General features: G+C 42.6%; 1 protein-coding gene across 2 annotated transcripts in view; it reads right to left on the bottom strand.

Moving 5' to 3' along the window:
• Positions 1-1,439: 1,439 nt before the first annotated feature.
• Positions 1,440-21,137, bottom strand: part of KCNG3 (potassium voltage-gated channel modifier subfamily G member 3) — a 55,578-nt gene continuing 35,880 nt past the window's right edge. For both annotated transcript variants that reach the window (XM_053588469.1, XM_053588471.1), the window contains exon 2: positions 1,440-4,710. In XM_053588469.1, the coding sequence (XP_053444444.1) occupies positions 4,065-4,710 (646 nt within the window). In that variant the 3' untranslated portion in view covers positions 1,440-4,064. The remainder of the gene's footprint in view (positions 4,711-21,137) is intronic.

The following is a 21,137-nucleotide window of genomic DNA, read 5'->3' on the forward strand; positions in this document are numbered from 1 at the left end:
GAGACTCTGTCTTCAAAAAAATAAAAAACACCTAAGAGCAAATGCAACTGTTTCAACTAGCAACCTAACAGCCACAATGAAGTCATAAAAGAAAAAAACAAAGTCTTGCATGGTTGCAGTATGTTCACTTTCAAATATATTCCCTAATTTTGGTTTTCTAATGCTGACATATCGGGCGGCGCCTGTGGCTCAGTCGGTAAGGCGCCAGCCCCATATGCTGAGGGTGGCGGGTTCAAACCCGGCCCCGGCCAAACTACAAGCAAAATATAGCCGGGCGTTGTGGCGGGCGCCTGTAGTCCCAGCTACTCGGGAGGCTGAGGCAAGAGAATCGCGTAAGCCCAAGAGTTAGAGGTTGCTGTGAGCTGTGTGACACCATGGCACTCTACCCAAGGGCGGTACAGTGAGACTCTGTCTCTACAAAAAAAAAAAAAAAAATGCTGACATATCCCATTTTAGAGAGTACAAAACAAGTGACCTACGAGATTAAGTCACGTAAAAAAAAATAAAAATTAAAAAATTAAAAAAAAAGACTGAGTCACGTAACACATTAAGTCTGGTGTGGTCAGATCAGAATAGAGATTCAGGTTTCCTCTTTCTTCTTTGTGTATTTTAATTCAGGGTAACATCTGACTTAATGGTACTAACATAAATCCCAATGATAACATTTTCACCATGAAAACTGAGTTCTGAGAAATGTTTCAAAGTACAGCTAAGACAGAAACGCTACTTAGTGATTTGGTTTTTACAGAAGCAACGCTCAGGGAAAGTACAAGAAAATGCTCTGTTCCTAAAAAACTATACTATCCACAAAGACAAAACTCTAATATATTTTTTCACTTGTGAACGCACTACTCTATCATGTCTCATCATCTCCTTAATAAAGAGATAGCTGAACTGCCATTAGCATTTATCTAACATGCTTCTTTATGAAAACTGGTCCTATGAAAAATACAGCATCACCAACAACGGACGCACAAAGTCTGTGTGCTCGCGCATGTGGCGATATACACGTACAGGGATATGCCTCTCCTTGCCTCCTCACACACAAGTTTCTTCCCCCCATGCCAGTCAATAGTTTGTGCCCAAGTCTGTAAAAGCCACTGTGGGGATATAAAGGATGTGCATAAAATAGGGTCTCAGCTTTCAAGATAGTTATAATTTACTTGGGAAGAGAAGACATGTTCACATGAAGAATTCACCACCAATGGAGAGATAACCACCAATAAAATTGATGGCTATCATATTTTTATTGAGAACATGGAGGTGCTACCATCTGCACATTATTTGCATGAATCACAAAGCTTTAAACCAAATAGGTAAGAAAAAATAAATCATGCCATTTATTTCAGCTATATTAAAATACAATAAATATACAATAAATAATAGAATGTATTCTGAGTATGCAAAGAAGGAGCATCCCAATAGTAGTATGGAAGATAGGGCAAGATCTTTATCACAAAATATCACATAAACTCAGGAAAGGTAATCAGGGAAGACCAAAGGGCTTTGCTATTATATCTTGGGCCTGACAATGACAAGGAAGTGTGATTTCTCAAGCTTTTCCTCAACACCCAGAGGTGTGCGAAGAATAAATTTCTGGGCTGGGTTTCCGGAAATCCAGATTTTTTTTTTTTTTTTTGGTAGAGACAGAGTCTTACTGTACTGCCCTCGGTAGAGTGCCGTGGCATCACACGGCTCACAGCAACCTCTACTCTTGGGCTTAGAGCGATTCTCTTGCCTCAGCCTCCCGAGCAGCTGGGACTACAGGCACCCGCCACAATGCCCAGCTATTTTTTTTGTTGTTGTTGTTGCAGTTTGGCCGGGGCTGGGTTTGAACCCGCCACGCTTGGCATATGGGGCCGGCGCCCTACTCACTGAGCCACAGGCGCCACCCCGGAAATCCAGATTTTAAGCCCCAACTCCTTCATAATCAATCCTCTCTTACTTTGGTTTTCTACCTATAATAGTCAAGGTTTGAACTAGAGATGATGGCTAATATTCCTTTAATGAAACTTATGGTAAGTAACCCTTTTCTTTGATAAATATATCCAGGTCCCATGTCTTACCCACCACTTTCCAACCTGTGTCTCTTTTATCCCTGATAAATTACAGTGTACAACACTAAATTATTCATGAATCCACAACTTTAATTTTTTATGTTTATACACTGACATTTTTATGGCAACCTGAATGAAAAAGTAAAATTCTAATTCCTGTTGCTAAAATTTAGTACTAAACAATCATCACTTTTATATTACCTAGTCTAAAAATCTCACCAGATTAATATGGCATATTATTCAGTATTCTTACAAAAAGTATTTTGGTGTAGCTTTGATTTACAATGGTGAAGATCAGATCAAATAATTATCTATTCATTGCTTTTACCTCGCTTAAAATTGACTTAGCTACACAGCAACTAAGAGTATAGTAATACCTAATTTCTTCTTTTAATGATAGTCCAGTCACAACACATAAGTGTAACTTTGGCACTTAAAAAGCTACATAAATACACTTCTCTATAAAAGTCATGGAAAAAGAAAAAAGGCTACTTAAATAGCCTTTCATCTGGTAAGTCTTACTGAAGCCACAGCATTTCGGGGGGAAGTTAAGAGAAGAAGATAAATATAGGTTGAAATATTGAGTTTTACCAAACTATTTCTTTTCTCTTTTTTTTTTTTGAGACAGAGTCTCACTATATTACCCACAGTAGAGTGCTGTAGAATCACAGCTCACAGCAAAGTCAAACTCTTGAGCTCAAGCGATTCTCTTACCTCAGCCTCCCAAGTAGGTGGGACTACAGGCGCCAGCCACAATGCCCAGATATTTTTTCTTTTTTTGTTATTGTTGTCATTGTTGTTTAGCAGGCCCAGGCTGGGCTTGAACCTGCCAGCCTTGGTGCATGTGGCTGGTGCCCTAACCATTGAGCTACAGGTGCTGAGCTATATCAAACTATTTCTATTATCATTTTTATGTTGGAAATATTCTTGTTTGGACATTTGAATGTGAAGACAATTATCACCAAGTAACAGCAATGAATTCAAATATTATTCAATTAAATTCTAAACAATATAAGCTCTCTTTAATTCTTAAATACTTTTCTGAGTATCTCAGTAAAGAGAGTTAAAAAATCCAAAATGGAAAAGGTGGCCAGGCATGGTAGTTCACACTTGTGATCCCACCACTTTGGGCGGCCAACACAAGAGAATCACTTGAGACCAGGAGTTCAAGACCAGCCTAGGCAACATAGCGAGCCCTCATCTCTACAAAATGAATAAAAAGAAAAAAGAAAAGGAAAAACACATTCAAGCGTCCATGAAGCTATGTGATAAGGTGAATCACAGGCATAAAAATTAAGCAGAGAATTGTGAAGTATGCTGGGAAAGTTTTTCAAATACTATTCTTGCTTTGTATCTAGCTCTATTACACAATTTAAGTTTTGGCCAATTTTTTAAAGTATTTGTTAAACAGTTCCTGCATGTGACATATGTTTCCAGGATACTTGTGACATTGATATGAGAAATTATAAAACATTTAGAAATGAAAATGTTACTTTCAAACAAAAAACAACACTGTAAGTTCCAAGCTTCTTCTGAATTCCTAAAATGGGAAAACATTTGGAAAATAGTACCTTTCTGTTTTAAAATGATCAAATAATGTACTTAAACATGATGTGTAATTGTGCAAGGTAAGGAGGAAACAAATCTAAATAAAATAAAGTCCTAGAAACCAGGCCCAGTGGATGGCACACGCCTGTAGTCCCTACTCAGGAGGCTGAGGCAGGAGGACCACTTGAGCCCAGCTTGGGTGATACAGCGAAACCTCATCTTAGTAAAAAAAAAATAAGGTCCTAAAGTTTATTCTAGGCGTCTTTATTCTCCCTTTGCAGTCTCAATTCTATTTACTCCATAAGAAGTAAATTGTTTTCTCCTTTCAGCTGGGAAGGATGATTTTTACCCACCAAGCTGATGACAATGCCGCTGCAGTGGTCACCCAGCAAGAAACATACGCAGATGAAGCAGCATCAACTCTCTATGGGGTGTGTGCAAGAACTGGTTTGCAATGCACTAATTGAGGAACTCAGCAGAGAGGCTCTTACTACATCTAGCGGATCTAAACTTGAGCTCATGATAACACTGCACAAAGCTATGGTAGATAAAAGTGATCGGTAATGCCAGTAAAACGATGCCACTAACAACACAAACTCCTCCAAGGATTCTTCCAGGCACTGTGATAGGATACATGTCTCCATAGCCAACTGTAGTCATAGAGATAATCACCCACCAGCAGGCAGCAGGGATGCTGGCGAAGTCCTTGTTGGATGTTTCCAGGTCCAACCCATGTTCAAGAAGCTGAGAAAGTGCACTAAAGATTGCCATGGCAACACAAATGAAGACAAGTAACATAACCATCTCTCGGTAACAACGTTTAAGAGTCAAACCAAGTGTCTGAAGACCAATGAAGTGACGGGCAAGCTTAATCACCCAAAAAATCCTCATCATTCTAAGCACCCTCAAGGTGACTCCAGCCCTCTGGAGTTGAGAGTTCTCGCCTGTAAATACTGTCATCAACACGGAGATGTAATACGGTGTGATTGCCAGTAAATCAATGATGTTCAGGGGTCTCTTGACAAACTCACACTTGTTTTTGGAGACGATGAACCTCACGATGCACTCTGCAGTGAACCAACCTATGCAGATAGCTTCAATTATCCTGGCAAGAGAACAAAAGAACAATTGATCATTTTATTTTTAAGCATTTTAATAGCTCTTGGATTTCTTCAGATAGTACTACACTGACATACTAATCAGTTACTTTTCCAGAAAACATCAAGAACAGACAGTATTACTCACATCGCAAGCACACCAGGACGTAACAGAACAACACATCAGTTCATACAAAAATTAACTTCAAAGAGTTCTTATTTATAATTGCATGTGATACCCTTTAAATGACATTTTCTTTTACTCGTCACTAATACTTTTAAAAAATGTCTCTCTTATTTGATGGTTTGAAGTTAGTTCATACTCAGCTAGCCACAATATAAAGTTTCACTTAACTCTTGGAGGACAGTGATTCTCAACTGCTATGTAAGGTATGAGGTGGGCCAGAAAGGTTTTGTTCCTACATACAGTGAACATACTCAAATTTTCTGATGATTTACTTCTGGGTAACAGAGTAAGTGCAAGACCATTTCCTAAAATGAGCCTCTTTTGTCTTTTCCAACAGACCTGTGTGGGGGACACTGACGACGAGCCAGCATTTTGGGCCCTGCACGAGTGTCCTCACCAGGAGGGCGCCTGGTCATAACCATCCTCGCCAGGAGCTTCCCAGGGGAAAACAACTCCCACACTGCAGCAAAACCACCACTGGGATTTTCCCAGAGACAACTCCTTTGTTTTCTGTGATTCTTTTTACACAGCATGTATTTTTTAAATATAAGACCACATTTTAAAATGTAGAATGTAAATGTCTTAACACAATAACTAAGAAAATGCCAGGAAGGCTATGTTAACCAGTGTGATGAAAATGTGTCAAATGGTCTATAAAACCAGTGCCTGGTGCCCCATGATCGTATTAATGTACACAGCTATGATTTAATAAAAAAAAAGACCACATTTTACCTAGAGTAGTATTTATGAATTTTTTCCACATCACAGCACACATGGAAAATAATATTTACACAGTATACTGGAGTCAAGGGGTAGGATTCTTGAAGGAGCCATCATCCTGGGGGTTCTAGCACCCCTGGGCCCTTGCCCCAAATAATCCAGAGTTGAAGATATCAAATTTCAATGCACCAGTTAGGAAACGCAGACCTGGAGTGTGAAGCAATTCAAAGGTAACTGTAGATTAGTTTAAAATGTTTAATTCCAAATTAAAAGTTTTAATCATTATACCATCATTCATTGTTCTCCACATAATTGTTTCTCACCAGAGACCTAAACCCAAATATCAGAAATACAATGCAGAGAGAAGAAATCAGAGTGGGTGGGATGGGAGCAGGTGGGACAGCATTTTGCGAAGCCTGACTGCAAGCGCAGCCCACAGAAGGCAGGTTGTACTGGATAGCACGCAGGGAAGTAAGCAAATACAATTAACCGTGTTCCCTACTAGAATGCTGTGTAGGGCTTAAAGGTTAACTTTGTTTATTTTATTTATTAACCTGTCTTTATTCTTTAAATAGGCATTGAATAATGCACTACTGAATTCACATGGTTTAAACCTAAAAAGTTAAATATATATATGTGTGTGTATATGTGTGTGTATGCAGCCACCCCATTTCCCTCCTTAGAGGCAACAAATATTTATTATCAGTTTCTTTTTATATTTTTTGAGACAGTCTCTCACTATGTCACCCTGGGTAGAGTGCCATGGTGTCACAGCTCACAGCAACCTCAAACTTTTGGGCTCAAGAGATTCTCTTGCCTCAGCCACGCTTGTAGCTGGGACCACAGGCGCCCACCACAATGCCCGGATATTTTTTGTTTGTTTAGCAGGCTCTGGCTGGGTTCGAACCCACCAGCCTCCCTGCTTGTGGCTGGTGCCCCAACTGCTGAGCTACGGGCACCGAGCCTATTATCAGTTTCTTAGGCATCCTCCCAGAGTTATTTAATGCACATACAAACAAAAAATGTTTACATGTATGTGTATAAGTACACATCTGTGTATGTATATACACAGGTGTATGTATATATAATATATCTCCTTTTACACAAACAGAAATATATTATTTTAATTTTACTGCCTCCTGTTTGGTTATTATATCCTGGAGATTGTTCCAGATCAGTAAACAGAGAGCTTCCTCACTTCTTAAACATGGTGATACACGTATTCCATCAATGTTTGTACTCGATGAACATTTAAGGGTGTCCAATCTTTTTTTCTCTGCTGCGCATTAATTAGCAAAAAAAAAAAGTCTGTGTATTCTTTTCATGATACCCTACACCACAGATAAGCAAAAAAAGTCCTCACAAAATCAGCATGTAGCACATGGGCCACAGGTAGAATACCCTAAAGGTAGTTTTCCATCTTTATCAAAAAGAATGATGCAATCGGTATTGTTATTTCTACATCATTTCACATGTGTGCAAACATATCTAAAAGATAAATCCCAGACACGAATTCCTGGGTCAAGAAGACATGTGCATTAATACATGAAGGTTGTCCAGAAAGTATCCAGCTATTATTAATCTATTGTCCCTGTTACATGGCTGGATACTTGCTGAACTGCCTACATGTGGGGAGAAGATATTTTTTACCATATGTATTTTTTTTTTTTTTTTTGTAGAGACAGAGTCTCACTTTATGGCCCTCGGTAGAGTGCCATGGCATCACACAGCTCACAGCAACCTCCAACTCCTGGGCTTAAGCGATTCTCTTGCCTCAGCCTCCCAAGTAGCTGGGACTACAGGCACCCGCCAAAACGCCCGGCTACTTTTTTGGTTGCAGTTTGGCCGGGGCCGGGTTTGAACCCGCCACCCTCGGTATATGGGGCCGGCGCCCTACTCACTGAGCCACAGGCGCCGCCCCATATGTATTTTTAATATCTGTAATTCTGATAGATCTTGCCAAACTACCCCCACCGGGGCTGTACTAAATTATCCTCCCGCCAGCAATATATGGCAGTGTTTATTCCTCACAGCCTCACTCATGCAAAGTGCTATTGAACTTGAAGATCTTTGCTGTTCTGATAGATGAAAAGCCCTATCTTATTGTGAAAGATGTTGACTACCTCTTCAGACATGTTTAAGGGCCTGCTCTGCAAACTGTGTTCTTTGTTCACAAGGCCTTTAATTTGCTCTAATACATTATGAATCCTTCAGGCTCTGCAGAGTGTCAGATTTGGGAAACTGTTCCCAGAGCCTTTGCCTATAAATGTGTTTGCAATAAGGTTCAATAAACTATAGCCTATGGTCTAAATCCTTCCCACAGCTCCATTTATTTATTTATTTTTTTGGTATGGTATGCAACCTAAGGATAGTTTTTGTGGGGTTTTTTGTTTGTTTTTTTCATCATTTCACACTGGTTTGAAATACTGTCCTTTGTCATAGGTAAAATCACCAAACATACTTGAATGAAGTTTTATTTGTTTTTGAGGTTTTGAGCTGGGGCTGAGTTTGAATCCACCACATCCGGCATATGGGGCCGGCGCCTTGAATGAAGTGTTGGATTTTCCACATTTCCAAAGTAGAAAGTTCAGCGCTACACTCAGGTATCATCTGATTAATCCATTTTGTCTTGTACTTCCCATGCTGCTCCCTATTCTAATTACAGCTGTGTACGATTGGCCCTTGAACAGGCCCTTGAAGTGTCTAGGTCCACTTACCTGAGGATTTCTTCAACCAAATGCAAATGCTAAGTATAGTATTGGTGAGATGAAAAAACTCCACATACAGAGGCTGACTTATTGTACGGCCCAGTGCAGGACTTCAGTTTGCAGGACCCATGTATGCATGGAACTTGGTATACATGGAGGTCCTGGGACCCATCCCCAAGTATACAGAAGGATGACTATATTTTGCATATATTACTTGACTATTTTCCTCTTCAAGATTTTCCTGGTTATTCTTAAGCATTTGCTTTTCTATATTAATTTTTTTCACATTTTTTTAATGGTTGGGGGAAAAATAAACAAAAAAGAAGAATTACATTTCATGACACGTGAAAATTATATTAAATTAGAATTTCAGTGGTCGTAAGTGAAGTTGTATTATCATGTCCAATCTAGGTCAGGGTGGAAAGTGTCTTTGCTCTACTCCGCATAATCACTCAGGGACTTAGACTGATAGAGAACCCGCCACCTTGCAGCCAGCCATTAAGAACACATGACTCTGGTTCAGTGCCTGTGGCTCAAGCGGCTCAGGCGCCAGCCACATAACACCTGAGCTGGTGGGTTCGAATCCAGCCCAGGCCCACCAAACAACAATGACGGTTGCAACCAAAAAATAGCCGGGTATTGCGGCAGGTGCCTATAGTTCCAGCTACTTGGGAGGTGGAAGCAGGGGTATGGCTTGAGCCCAGGAGTTGGAGGTTGCTGTGAGCTGTGATACCACAGCACTCTACCCAGGGCGACTCTGTCTCAAAAAAAAAAAAAAAAAAAGAAAAGAAAAGAAAACATGACTTCCAGGTTGCCATGGCAGGGAAAAAAATTTGCACTCACTATTCTATACTTCTACCTAGAATGTTTTGCACCCTGACCTAGATTGGACATTATATGTGAGCAACAAATAAATCCTGATTGTGTTAAGCCACTGCAAGTTCTAAGTTCTTTGCCTCTTTGCCATTCTAAATAACAGACTGATAAATAAAGTAGCAAGTAACATGTGCCCTGAAAGGAACACACTATAGTAATAATAATATTTTTCTTAGATTGGTTTGTGGATAAAACGTATCAGTTCTCCAGCTAACGAACTGTCTCCTCTCCAGCCAGATGTGAGCAAGGGCACTGGACTTGATGTCAAAGGCCCTGTGATCTTTCCACTCCCCAGGACGAGCCTTACCCATCAAGTGGCAGAGTTGCGTGGATCTTCCAAGGACACTTCCAGCTCTAAAATCCCAAGATTTGATTAATTTCAGAAGAGTAGAAAAATTAACTGTGCCAAAAATACCAGAACATTTTCTGTCTAATTATTTCCATCAGCAGCCAAAGTTGTTCAGATTAAAAAGGAAGAAATCCAAATGGTGTGGAATAATCTCTCAGTAAGGGAATTTCAAAGAAGTAAGCTCATCCGTAATGAGGTCCTCAGGGCTCTTCCTGCCCACTCCCCAAGGCAGTCAGAGGCAGTTTATTCAGAATTCCACATGAAAGAGATGAATCAGTGAGAAACCCCAGGCATCACTTTCACCTACAAGTATGCCAAGGCAGTCTCCAACAACAAACACCACCACGCCTGCCAAAATCCCCCATGTTTCCAACTGGCACTCTTGTCAATGCCACCACAGGCAACTGCTGGAAAACTGAGTACTGTTTACTGAGCACTATACAAACAATGGGACTCACAAAGGTTACTTCTATAAAACACAAACAGGAAAAAGAACTGAAGAGGATATTGACAGAGAGGGACACGATATTCCTTTGAAGTCTATTCTGATTTTTCTTTTCTTTTTTTTTTTTTTTTTTGAGACAGTCTCACTGCATCGCCCCAGACTAGAGTGCTGTGGTGTCACAGCTCCCAGCAACCTCAAATTCCTGGGCTCAGTTGTTCTTGTCTCAGCCTCCTGAGTAGCTGAGACCACAGGTGCCCGCCACAATGCCTGGCTAGTTTTTCTATTTTTAGTAGAGATGAGGTCTCAGTCTAGCTCAGGCTGGTCTCAAACTCCTGAGCTCAAGCAATCCACCTGTCTCAGTCTCCCAGAATGCTAGGAGGCATGAGCCACCACGTCCGGCCTCTGATTTCTTTTAAGTCCATGGATGCAGAACTAGTAAAAATGTTTACTACTTCTTAAGGCCTTTCAGTTGGGCCATATGCTAAGTTCTTTGCACTCATTACCTCCTTTAATTCTTTTCAAGAACTCTGTGAAGTATGTATTTCCCCTAACATTTCCATTTACAGATGATAACACTGAGACTAAAAAGTTAAACATCGACTCGGCACCTGTGGCTCAAGTGGCTAGGGCACCAGCCACATATACCTGAGCTGGCGGGTTCGAATCCAGCCCCAGCCTGCCAAACAACAATGACGGCTGCAACCAAAACAAAATAGCCGGGCATTGTGGCAGGTGCCCGTAATCCCAGCTACTTGGGAGGTGGAGGCAGGAGAATCGCTTGAGCCCAGGAGTTGGAGGTTGCCATGAGCTGTGATGCCACAGCACTCTACCCAGGGCGACAGCTTGAGGCTCTGTCTCAAAAAAAAAAAGTTAAACATCTTTCCAAGGTCACACATCAAGAAATTGCAACGGCCCAGGTAACAAAATCCAGATTTATAGGATTTTAAAGCTAGAAGGAACATTTTAAAATGCTAAGGATTTTTTTTTTTTATTGTTGGGGATTCATTGAGGGTACAATAAGCCAGGTTACACTGATTGCAATTGTTAGGTAAAGTCCCTCTTGCAAAATGCTAAGGATTTTTATGACAATGTCCATTGTTAACATTAAATGGTCTCCACGTTTACGTTAGAAAATCATTAGTCGGAGGCACCTGTGGCTCAGTGAGTAGGGCGCCGGCCCCATATACTGAGGGTGGCGGGTTCAAACCCAGCCCCGGCCAAACTGCATCCAAAAAATAGCCGGGTGTTGTGGCGGGCGCCTGTAGTCCCAGCTGCTTGGGAGGCTGAGGCAGGAGAATCGCGTAAGCCCAAGAGTTAGAGGTTGCTGTGAGCCGTGTGACGCCACGGCACTCTACCCGAGGGTGGTACAGTGAGACTCTGTCTCTACAAAAAAAAAAAAAAAGAAAGAAAAGAAAATCATTAGTCGATTGAAACTAACTTTTTTCAGAAACAGAATAGAAAATATCAGAGTGCATCAAAGTATAGTTTTACAAAACTTTTGTCTCAGTTATATATAATTGTATCCTGGGTTATGGTATAAAAAGTATTTGTTTTGTAGGTACTGAAGGATCACAACAATTGTTTGCAATCATCAGTCATTGCTAACTACTGGCTGATCCCTTATGATAGAAGGCACTTCTGGGCTTGGCACATGTGGCTCAAGCAGCTAGGGCGCCAGCCACATACACCTGAGCTGGGGGATTCGAATCCAGACAGGGCCCGCCAAACAACAATGACGGCTGCAACCAAAAAATAGCCCGGTGTTGTGTGGCAGGTGCCTGTAGTTCAGCTACTTGGGAGGCGGAGGCAGGAGAATTGCTTGAGCTCAGGAGTTGGAGGTTGCTATGAGCTGTGATGTTACAGCACTCTACCCAGGGCGACAGCTTGAGGCTCTGTCTCAAAAAAAAAAAGCACTTCTGGGAATTACTCAGAGGTTTAGAAATAGGCTACCAGGCTACAAAGGGCAGAAAATGCTTTTAGTGTTAACTAGTATCTTGTCCCATGCTCTGTCACCCCACTCTACCCATCTCCCCCAAAACTAGGACAGGACACAAGACGTCACTAACTAAGCTGTGGGAGGTAAATATCAGTACCTTTTGAGCACCCTCTTCTCATGTGTTCTACCACCATTTTATTATAATAACTTTCAAAGATGGAACAGGTTCATGCATATTTGAATACATTTGCTTGGCCGGAACAGTGGCTCACACTTGTAATCCTAGCACTCTGGGAAGCCGAGGTAGGTGGATTGCTTGAGCTCAGGAGTTCAAGACCAGCTTGAGCAAGAGCCAGACCCCTTCTCTACTAAAAATAGAAAACTAGCTGGGCATTGTGTTAAGCCCCTGTGGTCCCAGCTACTCCGGAGGCTAATGCAAGAGGATCACTTGAGCCCAGGAATTTGAGGTTGCTCTGAGCTACTATGCCATGGCACTCTACCCAGGGCAACAGAGTGACACTCCGTCTCTAGATAGATAGATTTGCTTATCACCTATTTATTCCTTTATCCATCCACTATTCTCTCTTTTTTAATGCATTTTAAAATAAGTTACACATCAGTGCCCTTCTGTCTAAAACTTCAGTGCGTATATCATAAACAATAATTTAATATGTTTAGTTTTTCTTTTAATGTAAACCTTATATACAATGAAATGTCCAAATCTGACATGTACATTTACATGTATAACCCAAATTGCTATCAAGGTAGAGAGGATTCGTGTTTGTATATTTCACCCTTATTTCCTAAGCCCATCAGATATTTAGCAATTGCTCTGTAGATAGCTGTCCCATACAATACGAGTGATTTTGACAGGATGCAAAGGCCTGGGATAGAAACTCCATAGCCACAGAAAGCCTCTGAAGACTGCCATCAAAAACAGTTCTGTGGGCTGGGCTCCATGGCTCATGCCTGCAATCCCAGCACTTTGAGAGGCTGAGAAGGGAGGACTCTTGACCAGGAGCTCCAGGCAAGACTGGGCATCATAGCAAGACCCTATTCTTCTATAAAAACAGAAAAATTAGCCAGGCCTGGTAGTGCGCATGATGCAGTCCTAGTACTTGGGAGGCTGAGGCAGGGGGATCGCTTGAGCTCAGGAGTTTGAGACTGCAGTAATATATGATTATGTTACTGGACTCTAGCCTCAGCAAAAGCAGGACCCTGTCTAAAAAGAAAAAGAGAAGAAAAGGAAAGGGAGAGAGAAGGGGAGTGAGGAGGGGAGGAAAGGAAGATAGAAGAGAGACAAGAACTCCTACCACTCAACAACAACAACAAAAACCAGATAACACAACTAAAAAGTGGGCAATAGCAGGGGAAGATGCCAGTGTTCAGGTGGAGGTCTTGAGGAAGCCAGAGTTTCCTGGTTGACTTCAGGCGGCTCTGCCTTGGGGGCCATGGAGCCCTGAGATGCTGCAGGGTATAGGAGTGCGTGTGCTCCCCGCGGAAGCCCAAGTCTCCTCCCCTACACAGGGTATACAGATCCCTGCACTGGAGCCTACTCCTTACACTAGGAGATGCTGCCAGGGTATAGGAATGCATGTGCTCCCCGCGGAAGCCCAAGTCTCCTCCCCTACACAGGGTATACAGATCCCTGCACTGGAGCCTACCCCTTACACTAGGAAGATGCATTTCATGCCCCGGTTTGCATGACCAATCCTTCCCTGTCACCTCAGCTGGAAGCCCCAAAATTCCACTGCTTGCCCCCGATTCACAAGCATCTCCTGTATAAAAACCAGGCCTGCTACATCTTCCACCAGCACTGAGCCTTGTGGCTTACAACAGCCAAGTTAATAGAAGGCTTTCCTGAGAAAATGCTTAGCCTTGATGATCCAAGGACCACACAGGGAACCAAGATGAGCCTGTTCTGGACCTGATCTCTCATGCCCGTCTCAAGCATAGCACTGAGGACATCACCAAGAGAGCACCAACTACCAGCTTCTGTGGACAGTATGATGCCGCTGTGTAAATCCCAGAGATCCTTCTCTGGCCAGGTGGATCTGTGTCAACAACTACACATTATCCATCACCTGGAATCAAGAGTCTGTTCTTCAGATCCATGGTTCTAGTGGAGCCTGATTCATGCCAAGGATCCTTTCTCCCGCTTTGCATCCAGAGAGGAGGCAGGGTAGTTAGACCCTATTCTTCAGGAATGCAGCATTTGTTTTTTTGTTTGTTTTTTTTGAGACAGAGTCTCACTCAGTCGCCCTGGGTAGAGTGCTGTAACGTCACCGCTCACAGCAACCTCAAATTCTTGGACTCAAGTGATCCTCTTGCCTCAGCCTCCTGAGTAGCTGGGACTACAGACGCCCACCACAACGCCTGGCTATTTTTAGACAGGAGGTTGCATTCTGGCTCAGGCAGGTTTCTAACTCCTGAGCTCAGGCAATCCACCTGCCTCGGCCTCCCAGAGCGCTAGGATTACAGGAGTAAGCCAACAAGCCCAGTCAGGAATGCAGCGTTTATGATGGGAGGGATGGGAAACAGGACTCTGGGAGGGTCATCCTTCCCCCTATCCCCACACCCCGTACTTCCTGGAGGGAACTCTTATACTACCAACCACTTTCAGCCAGATCAGCTGCAGTCCAGGATGATCATGGGGGGGGTTTTGACTCAGGCCTGGCTCCTCTATGGGAATGAACCCAAGGTCTTGGAGCACCCCGTGGTTGTGCAGGGTGTGGGCACAGACGGATATGTATTCTAGTTCCCAGTGTTACAACTGAACACCATAGATCTGGCTGGCCTCTGGTGAAGGTGTCAAGAATTTTGTCTGAGGCGGTGCCCATAGCTCAGTGGGGAGGGTGTCAACCACATACACCCAAGTTGGCAGGTTCGAACGCAGCCTGGGCCTGCTAAACAACAATGACAACTACCAACAAAAAAACAGCCAGGCGTTGTGGCGGGTGCCTGTAGTCCCAACTACTTGGGAGGCTGAGACAAGAGGAGCTCTTGAGCCCCAGAGTTTGAGGTTGCTGTGAGCGAAAATGCCAGGAAGGCTATGTTAACCAGTGTGATGAAAATATGTCAAATGGTCTATAAAACCAGTGTATGGTGCCCCATAATTGCATTAATGTACACAGCTATGATTTAATAATAAAAAAAAGAAAAAAAATGAACCTTGACAACATTATGCTAAGTGAAATAAGCCAATCACAAAAGGACAAATACTGTCATTCTACTTAAATGAGGTATGTTCATTTTTGTTTTTTTTTTTTTTTTTTTGAGACAGAATCTCACTGCTATCCTTGGTACAGTGCTGTGAAGTCACAGCTCATAGAAACCTCAAACTCTTGGGCTCAGCCTCCCAAGTGGCTAGGACTATAGGCACCCAACACATGCCCAGCTATTTTTAGAGACGAGGTCTCTCTCTGGCTCAGCTGCTCTCAAACTCGTGAGCTCAAGCAATCCACCCACCTCGGCCTCCCAGAATGCTAGGATTACAGGCATGAGCCACCACACCCAGCTCCTTAAATGACGTATCTTAAGTCATCAAATTCCCGAAACAGAAAGTAGAATGGTGGCTGAAGGGGGAGAATTACCAGGGGCTGAAGAGTGGAGAATTTTTTTTTTTTTTTTTTTGTGGAGACAGAGTCTCACTTTATGGCCCTCAGTAGAGTGCCGTGGCCTCACACAGCTCACAGCAACCTCCAACTCCTGGGCTTAAGCAATTCTCTTGCCTCAGCCTCCTGAGTAGCTGGGACTACAGGCGCCCGCCACAACGCCCAGCTATTTTTTGGTTGCAGTTCAGCCGGGGCCGGGTTTGAACCCGCCACCCTCGGAATATGGGGCCAGCGCCTTACGGACTAAGCCACAGGCGCCGCCCGAGAATTTTTTTTTTAATGAGTATAGAGCTTCAAGTGCAAGATGAAAAAAAGATCTGTTTCATAACAATGCAAATATACAGTATCCACACTGAGTACAGTGAGCTGGACACTGTAATACTATTACCATATAATAGTAATACTATTGAACTATATACTTAAAAGTGATCAAGATGGTAAATTTCATATTATGTGTATTTTGCCACAATTTAAAAAAGCAAACAAATGTATGGACAGTGCTGAGAGAGGTTGCACATTCACAAAGAGGTTGCAGCTTTAATCTAGAACGTTGGACTGCTCAGCCACACTAACCACTGGATCACTGAAAAAAAAAAAATGGTGTTCATCTTTGCCAGTAACTAATTTTTGTCTTGTATTTTGCTTTACCTCAAAATAATTTAAAATTATTGTTCCTGTCATTAACACCAAGCAGAACCTGATTAAAATTCAGTATTACAGAGACAGTTAAGAAATATAAGTTACTGGGCGGCGCCTGTGGCTCAGCGGGTAGGGCGCCGGTCCCATATGCCGGAGGTGGCGGGTTCAAACCCAGCCCCGGCCAAAAATAAAAAAAAAAACACACACACATACAAAAAAAAAAAAAAGAAATATAAGTTACTAAAGGGCAGAATAAATAAAATACTATAATACCAAAAACAAAGAAAGAAAGAAAATGAACATAAAAACAGCTGAAAGCTGAATATTTTTACTTAGTAGCTGACTTGAAAATGCTAAATGAGTTACACAAACATAGGACAGCCCAGAAAACCATCTGAAAGTTATTATACACATATGTTATTATATACTTATATACATTTTTAATTGCAATATATTTAAAAGCAAGTACTATATCACAATGGGTAAGAATCCACCATAAGGAAACATTACATTAATCCAAACCCCAACAACTATTGCAATCATTTTTTACTCAACAAAGGATATATCCTTCATTTAAACATCAAACACACTCAATATTAACTTGAAACTTGTAGATTAACAACAACGTGGTCACATGAGAGAAAAGCTCAATTAAATTCTAGAAGGCTTGCGGGGTGGGGGGGTGGGAGTGGAGAAGGTATTTGTGGTCAGGTTCCTACCCAGAGGGAAAAGCGTGCAGGTGTACGGCAGACACAACTACAACTGGATCTTTACCTTACAAGTGCAAACAATGTAACCTAATTGTATGTACCCTGGTATCAATCTGAAATTAAAAAAAAAAAAAAAAATGTAAAATAAAAAAATAAACTTCAGGGTGGCACCTGTGGCTCAAGGAGTAGGGTGCCGGCCCCATATACTGGGGGGGTGGGTTCAAGCCTTGCCCCGGCCAAAGCTGCAAAAAAAATAAAATAAACATCAAACAAAGAGAACAAGGAAGACAGCAGAATCTCAAGGCAGGCAATTCATATCCACTCATAACTTCCTGCAGCATTCTGTCTTACCGAATTTTCCTCATTGATTAAATGGTGATAATAATACAATGTATTGGGCGGGCACAGTGGCACACCCCAGTAATCCTAGCACTCTGGGAGGCTGAGGAGAGTGGATTGACTGAGCTCACACATTCGAGACCAGCCTGAACAAGTGCGAGACCCCCATCTCTAAAAAATAGTCAGGTGTTGTGGTAGTCCCAGCTACTTGGGAGGCTGAGGCAAAAGAGTCGCTTGAGCCCAAGAATTTGAGGTTGCTGTGAGCTGTGACGCCACAGCACCCTTCCAAGGGCAACAAAGAAAGACTGTCTCTGGGGAAAAAAAGAAAAAATACAACCTATTTCTCAGGTTGTCTTAAGAATTAAATGAAACGATATCTATATAGAACTTAGAATACTGTGTGGCATGTGGTAAGTGCTCAATACATTGTGCCTGTTGTTATTATTATTACTACAAACCATCTCTGGGCTCAAAGTCTTCCCCTTCCACTCAAAAGGTCAGTTCAAGGCCTTCCTGAGTACAAAGAGAAGGCAGGAATGAATGCTCCCATCCTTTCATTCTTACTTCTCTCAAAAAAATCTTAGATTCTTAAGACACTGCTGGCTGCAGCATAAATTTTGAAACACAGTCTCACTATGTCGCCCTCAGTAGAGTGCAGTGGCATCGCAGCTCACAGCAACCTCAAACTCTTGGCTTAAGCACAGAGTCCCACCTATGCTGGGACTACAGGTGCCCAACACAACGCCCGGCTGTTTTATTGTTGCAGTTGTCATTGTTGTTTAGCAGGCCTGGGCCAGGTTAGAACCCACCTGCCTTGATGTTTGTGGCCCTCTACGGGTGCCGAACCAGCATAAATTGTTAAAACCACTTTTTGAAAGCAATTGCCAGGCTCTATCAAGCTTACTACCACACAGGAGATGAAGCCATCACCCACTCTGGGAATGCATCCTGTTGGGCACCTTCACATTCACACAGGAACATGTACCACAAAATCCACTGTTTGCATTATCCAAGAATAAAAACAAGAATGCCTATGCATAGGAGATTGATTATATAAAAGTATTTCCCAATACATTTATGTAATCAATCCAAAGTTATTAATTGGATTGAATCATATGAAATTGCCAAACATTCAAATATCAGCAATTTTATATGATTCAACTTTATGCAGCTATGAACAGGAATGAGATATATTACTTGCTTTGATATGGAACCGTCTTCAGGATGTATGGTTAAGTGAGGTACAGAACAGGGCACACAGTGCACCTTGACTCTGTATGTGTGTGTGTGCGTGTGCATACATGCGTGCACCCTAGAAGGCTACTCAAGCAACTGTTCACACTGGTTGTCTTTAGGTAGGGACCCCTGGAGCCTGGTGCAGCATGGAAACTCACTTTTCCCTTTACTCCCCTTTGTACTGTTTAATGCTTTGCCATGGCACATATTATTTTTCCCATTTGAAAACATTTTTAAAGAAAAACTGAAAAGCACATCCAACTAGAAGAGCTATCACCAAGATTGAGTTGTCAGCAGCTTGAATCAGCCCTAGACAATCCCAGGAGTGCCACAAAAGGAAAAGTCACACCCCTCCTACCCCACACTTTATATTTAAACATGCCAGCATTTCCAATCCCATTTCTAAGAAGCACATAGAGTGATAACATGGGTATAATAAAATCTCCAGCAAACTGCACATCAACATCCACCAAGTTACCTAGAGTCTCCTACAAGTCCTTATAAGAGTTTTGTCGACAATAAAAGAGGAAAAGGGAGGATTTTTTTACAAGGATTTTTTTTTTTTTTGGTAGAGACAGAGTCTCACTGTACCACCCTCGGGTAGAGTGCCGTGGCGTCACACAGCTCACAGCAACCTCCAACTCTTGGGCCTACGCAATTCTCCTGCCTCAGCCTCCCGAGCAGCTGGGACTACAGGCGCCCGCCACAACACCCTGCTATTTTTTGGATGCAGTTTGGCCGGGGCTGGGTTTGAACCCGCCACCCTCGGCATATGGGGCCGGCACCTTACCAACTGAGCCACAGGCGCCGCCCAAGGGAGGATTTTTTAAAATCAGTTTATTTTTCTTATACACTTTAATTATCTCACAGGAAAAAAAACTACTCCATTCATATCTTTCCATCTTCCAACCTAGATCAATGATAATAAATACACATATTGAACCCTTATTCAAGTGCCAAGCATCTTTCTATGAATGTATATATATTAATTCATTTTATTCTCACAACTGTCCAGGTTTTTTGTTGTTTTTTTTTTTTTGAGATAGAGTCTCTCTATGTTGCCCTTGGTAGAGTGCTGTAGTGTCATAGCTCACAGCAACCTCAGACTCTCGGGCTTAAGCAATTCTCTTGCCTCAGCCTCCCAAGTAGCTGGGACTACAGGCGCCTGCCACAACGCCCGACTATTTTTTTGTTGCAGTTGTTTAGCTGCAGGGCCAGGGCAGGTGGGGCCAGGTTCAAACCCTGCACTCTTGTTGTTTGTGGCTGGTGCCATAACCACTGCGGTACGGGCACCGAGCCATGTCCACAAGGTTTTATTATCCTCACCTATAAATGAGGAAACGGAGGTAAAGAGAAGTAACTAGGTGTCTGGCTCCAGCTCTCACAGCCACTGCAGTACATTGAGCTCCACAGAGACAGCGCCAGGGCAGGTGAGAGCCAGACGGGCACTGGGCGACTCTGTGCCTCGCTGAGAAAAAATAACTACATATGGGCAAAGGAGATCCTAAGAAGCCGAGAGGCAAAATGTCATTATATGCATTCTTTATGCAAACTTGTCGGGAGGAGCACAAGAAGCAGCACCCAGATGCTTCAGTCAACTTCTCAGAATTTTCTAAGTGCTCAGAGAGGTGGAAGACCATGTCTGCTAAAGAGAAAGGAAAATCTGAAGATAAGGCAAAGGCAGACAAGGCCCGTTATGAAAGAGAAATGAAAACCTATATCCCTCCTAAAGGGGAAACCAAAAAAGAAGTTCAAGGATCCCAATGCACCCAAGAGGCCTCCTTCAGCCTTTTTCTTGTTCTGTTCTGAGTATCACCCAAAAATCAAAGGAGAACATCCTGGCCTATCCATTGGTGATGTTGCAAAGAAGCTGGGGGAGATGTGGATTGACACTGCTGCGGAGGACAAGCAGCCTGGTGAAAAGAAGGCTGCAAAGCTGAAGGAAAAATACGAAAAGGATATTGCTGCAGACCGAGCTCAAGGAAAGCCTGATGCAGTGAAAAAGGGAGTCATCAAGGCTGAAAAAAGAAAAAGAAGGAGGGCGGCGCCTGTGGCTCAGTCGGTAAGGCGCCGGCCCCATATACCGAGGGTGGCAGGTTCAAACCCGGCCTCGGCTGAACTGCAACCAAAAAATAGCCGGGCGTTGTGGCGGGCGCCTGTAGTCCCAGCTGCTCGGGAGGCTGAGGCAAGAGAATCGCTTAAGCCCAGGAGTTGGAGGTTGCTGTGAGCTGCGTGAGGCCACGGCACTCTACTGAGGGCCATAAAGTGAGACTCTGTCTCTACAAACAAAAAAAAAAAAAAAGAAAAAGAAGGAAGAGGAGGAAGATGAGGAGGACAAAGAGGATGAAGAGGTGGAAGATGAGGAGGACGAAGAGGATGAAGAGGTGGAAGATGAAGATGAAGAAGAAGTTGGTTCTAGCGCAGTTTTTTTCTTGTCTATAAAGCATTTAACCCCCCTGTACACAACTCACTCCTTTTAAAGAAAAAAATTGAAATGTAAGGCTGTGTAAGATTTGTTTTTAAAAAAAAAAAAGAAGTAACTAGCTCATGGCACACAGCTAATAAATAGCAGATTAATAAATGCACACATTAAGTCACACATTGAATCCCAGCTGGGATTTATGTATTTTCTTATAGCTATAATCAGTTATGTACTTGTTATTTTATATATCTCAC

This window comes from Nycticebus coucang, chromosome 4 (assembly GCF_027406575.1).
Source record: "Nycticebus coucang isolate mNycCou1 chromosome 4, mNycCou1.pri, whole genome shotgun sequence".
Taxonomy (NCBI): Eukaryota; Metazoa; Chordata; class Mammalia; order Primates; family Lorisidae; genus Nycticebus; species Nycticebus coucang.